Genomic DNA, 4,568 nt, shown 5'->3' with positions numbered 1-4,568 from the left:
AACAACAGCACAGCTGCACCCTCCGTTATATTGCACTACGTGAGATGTTTTTATCTTCTGCAGTATGTCTTCACAATATATATAGTGCAACGTATATCACCTTTTAATCATTTTTAATATTGCTTCACATTACCTGTCAGTTACATGTTTCTTACAAAATAGCTTTGAATGCCTAATAGATATGCACATATGTTTCCTTCTCTCTCTTTTTCTCTCTTCACTAAAAAAAGTGTCAGCAAATCTATATCAACCAGCCAAAAGGACCATTGTTAGTATTTGTATCATGAAAGAGCTCCTTGTAAAAACAAAAAAGGAGAAATTTTTATCCCGTGCTAATTTTTTTTTTTTTTTTTTTTTTAAAGGATTTTACATTTGACAAGACTAAATATACACTTAAGCTGCTAATAAAGACAAATCCCGTGGGAGAAGAAACTCATTTCAGGCAATCTCAGAAGTTTTTTTGTTTCCAAATCAAAAGCGAAAATGCTTAGCTTATGTGTAATTTTAAAAGCTTCAATAGAAGAAGCACGGTAATGGCTTTGCACTTTTAAAAACCTCTCATAAAATGGCTTCATTCAAATTATATACATTTTTAACATGCAGACCTAGTGGTTGCCAGCATGGTGATAGATACATAATGCACTTTTGTATCCTTGATCGGCAGAGAGTGGGGGGAAAGAAAGAACATTTGGCTCACAGATTAGCGAGTGGGGACTCAAGGAAGTACCACAAGGGGGCAGCCCAAAAGAAAGCTGAATGCAAACTAATTTCTTTTTTTCTTTTTTTTTTTAAAATATACTTTCAATTTTATTTGCAGCATACATTTAGACCCTGGATGGATACAGCATCACTCGGATCCGGTGTCCAATGGCTTTGGCGGGCAAGTTGGAGTGGAATTTGGCTCGCACCATGCCGCTGTTCCCGTGGGCACGGGTCACCTTCCCCCAGATGACTCTGGTCCGATTGGGCTTCCCCCCCGGGAGTCACCGTGCTGTTTTTGGCTTTGTAGACGTAGGCGCATTTTTTGCCCAAGTAGAATTCGGTCTCATTGCAGGAGTAGACGCCTTCCACTTTCAGCAGGGCAGTGTGCTCCCTCTGGTTTCGGAGGCCTCGCTTGTAGCCAGCAAAAGTGGCCTTGCACCACAACCTGCCCGTCATTTTGTTGCCTTAGAAGTCCCGTTTCCAACAGGCCTCTGCAAGCAGCGGCCCAAAATGGCGGCGGCGAGAAAGAAAAGCAATGCAAACTAATTTCAATAAGATTCAAAAAGCATGGGGCTTCTTGTAAGTAAGAGCAGGATAATATATTAAATGAAACACTTCAAAAAAATTCTCTCCAGGTTAGATTTTCGTTCTGGTAGAGATAATGATGGAAGTCACCACAAATAGGAGGGGGTGGGTGGGTGGAGTAAAAGTTAGCTCTAGTCCAGGTGCCGGATCCGGCCTGTGGGGTGCTTAGATCTGGTCCGCAGGGCTGCCCTGGAAACAGTGAAGGACCAGCCCGTGGTGCCTCTGCCAGTGAAGGAGCTCGGGAGGGCCACGTGTAGTTTCACTGTCAAAGGGTTGCAGGAGGTCATTGCAGCCAAAAATGGAGCTCGCAAGGGCCCAGGCAGCTTCCTGAGATCAGGGCCGGATTTAGATGAAAAGAGGCCCTAGGCTATTCCACTTATGAGGCCCTTTCACCTCCCATTTTTAAGTTTGTAAATTACATGAGAGACAATAAAATACATCATTACTGTGATATATATATCAATATATATCAATATATATAGCTGGCCTCCCGACGGAGGGCGGTTCTGCTCTGCGGCAAAGGCAGCGAGGCCAGCCGCCTCCCCTGCTGCGCTCAGATACCCGGCTCGGCCCCCTCGCCTTCACCTGCCTGGCTGCTGGTGGGCTCCGCGTCGATGGGGCGGCTACTGGGAGCGGCCGTGCCTCTTGCCCGACCGCCAGTGCCGGGAACGTGGGCGGGCTCCCCAACTGCTGCAGTGCTGGAACGATCTTAACCAATACATCTTTATGTTTGTTTATTAGTCATATGCGTAGAATTTCTCCTTATTTTCGGTTCAGTGTTTTAGTGTTCACTGTTTTTAGAATAGTGTAATTTTAATTTTGCTAACAATTTGAATGTAGGCCCCTCTTGATCTTGAGGCCCTAGGCTGAAGCCTAGTTAGCCTATAGGAAAATCCGGCCCTGCCTGAGATCCATTTTCACTGGCAGAGAGTTTCAGGAGACGGTCACAGAGCAAAAACAGAGCTCACAAGTGCCACGGGTGGCTCTCTTGAGCTCCGTTTTCATTGGCAGAGGGTTGCAGGAGGCCATGGCAGCCAAAAACAGAGCTCGGGAGCCCGTTTTCACTGGCAGAGCACTTGGGCCACCACAGGCACCCTTGACACAAGTAACGTTGAATTGGCCACGCCCACCCCAGCCACGCCCACCCCAGCCACGCCCACCCTGGCCCCACAATGCTAATGCAGCCCTCAATGGAATGGAGTTTGACACCCCTGTTCTAGTAGAATACCTGGTGGTTTTATGGGGATATTATGAAGCAACAATATTGATGTGAATTGGTCTTTGCTTCTTCCACAACTGATTCTCAGATTTGACAACTTGAAGATGTGTGGACTTCAATTCCCAGAATTCTGCAGTCAGCTATGCCAAATTTGAAAAACATCATTCCCAAGCGTATTTTTTTCTTTCTTCCTGTATATGTGGGTGATTTCCTTTATATAAGTACTAATTGGACCCAACCCTCCTCAAACTTTTGAGATCAAATAATATTAGCTACATACTTTGTATATAAAGATTACATATATAAAATGATTATATCTAGATTGCAAACACCCAAATCTGAGAATGAATTAAGATAACTACCCCCTACATTAGGGAGTAATATGTTTGAATAGTTTATATCCCCCATTTATTAAGAAGTAAAACAATCATGCTAATAATTTGCTTATTAAGTATGTTGAATCTAAAAATTGTACATTAAATGTTAAGTTATGGTCAGGGACCATTTTTGCTGAAAATGGAAAAATGTGAACTGGTAATTTCTGAATTTGACAATTAACAATTAACACAATTAAGATTTTTGGGGACTGAAATGATCATTTAATATTAAGCAGGGAGAGGGATAATGAGTTTGTTGCCAACTGCTGTTGAGAAATGCAGAAGTTACTTTATTAACTATCCTCCTTTTTTTCTTTCTTTGTTCTTTCATGCACGTTTTCTTCTCCTTTTCTTTAATTATTTCTATATCTGTCTTTTAGCTATGTAAAAACCTTTGATTAAAAAAAGGGCCATGGAAGTCAATTTATTTAGCATTTAACATAGGTCACTTGACATAACTCATTCTATTATGCAGTGGAAAGAAGCAGAGTCACTACTGTTGAGAAATAAGTTCCATAAAACTATTCCTGTATGGACCAGGAGTAGAAGGCATCTGAATTATTTCCATAAGATTCAAAAAGCATAAGGCTTCTTGTAAGTAAGAGCAATGAAACATTTTAAATTAAATAAAAGACTTTTTAAAAAAATTGCTTTTCTCTCCAGGTTAGATTTTTGTTTAGGTAGAGATAATGATGGAAGTCATCCAAAAACAGGACCAGGAGTAGAAGGCAACAGACGAAATTGTTCCGTCATCTCAAAAGACCAACAATTATGGACTCCTCTTCATCTTGAATAGTTTCTATTCCAACTGGTAGGCATTATTATTTTTCAACTAACTACTAATGTTTAAGTTTGTTTTTCTTCTTCCTTTCAACTGAACCTATTTACTTTTGCATCCTGTTCATATGTTGTTTTGGGATTATAACACCAAAAAATGTGCATTACCCATCAGCGGTGTACTGCTCTGAAGTCTGCTACCTGTTCGATGAGTTTGTTACCGAGTGCCAGAGGTGGGTTCCTACCAGTTCGCACCAGTTCGGTAGAACCGGTTCATCAAACCTACCGAACCGGTTAGAAGAAGTTCCACCAGAAAGCAGGCCACACCTACAGAAGAGGTTCCAAAAAATTTTGAAACCCACACATACACACACACACACACACACACACACACACACACAAAGACTCACACAGAGAGAGAAAGAGAAAGAGAAAGAAAGGAAGGAAGAAAGAAATAAAAAAAGAAAAAAAGAAAGAAAAAGTGAGAGAGAGATGAAAGAAAAAAATGAAAAAGGGACAGAGAGACAAAAGGAAGGAGAGAGAGAGAGAGAGAATACACATGGCAGGCAAGCCACTCCCACCAGGTCACATGGCCGGCAAGCCACTCCCACTAAGGAGGCCACACCCACAGAGTAGGTTCGAAAAAATTTTGAAACCCACCACTGCCGAGTGCGTGCTTTGCACATGCATGCCCACTTTGTGCACATGCACGCCTGAGGCACGCCCGCACAGCACTAAAAAAGAAACATTTTGAAGCCTTTCGAGTCTGCAAAGGTAAATAGAACAGAGGGGTGGGATCCACTGTGCCACATGATTTAGATTAGCTAGAAAGCAGGGAATCAGACAATTCTAGCTAATATCAATCACGCCTCACAGCTGATCGTCACCCAGCTGATCGTCAGAAATAC

General features: G+C 42.2%; 1 protein-coding gene across 1 annotated transcript; it reads right to left on the bottom strand.

Annotated features, from left to right (window-relative positions):
- Positions 1-794: 794 nt before the first annotated feature.
- Positions 795-1,227, bottom strand: LOC116509510 (60S ribosomal protein L35a-like). The gene is given in 2 exon segments (XM_032218661.1): positions 795-980; positions 982-1,227. Coding segments are annotated over 2 exon segments (333 nt in total). The 5' UTR covers positions 1,159-1,227; the 3' UTR covers positions 795-824.
- Between the last annotated feature and the right edge of the window lie 3,341 nt (positions 1,228-4,568).

This window comes from Thamnophis elegans, chromosome 5, assembly GCF_009769535.1.
Source record: "Thamnophis elegans isolate rThaEle1 chromosome 5, rThaEle1.pri, whole genome shotgun sequence".
Taxonomy (NCBI): Eukaryota; Metazoa; Chordata; class Lepidosauria; order Squamata; family Colubridae; genus Thamnophis; species Thamnophis elegans.
The sequence above is the reverse complement of the archived record's forward strand: the minus strand, read 5'-3'. Positions and strand labels throughout refer to the sequence as shown.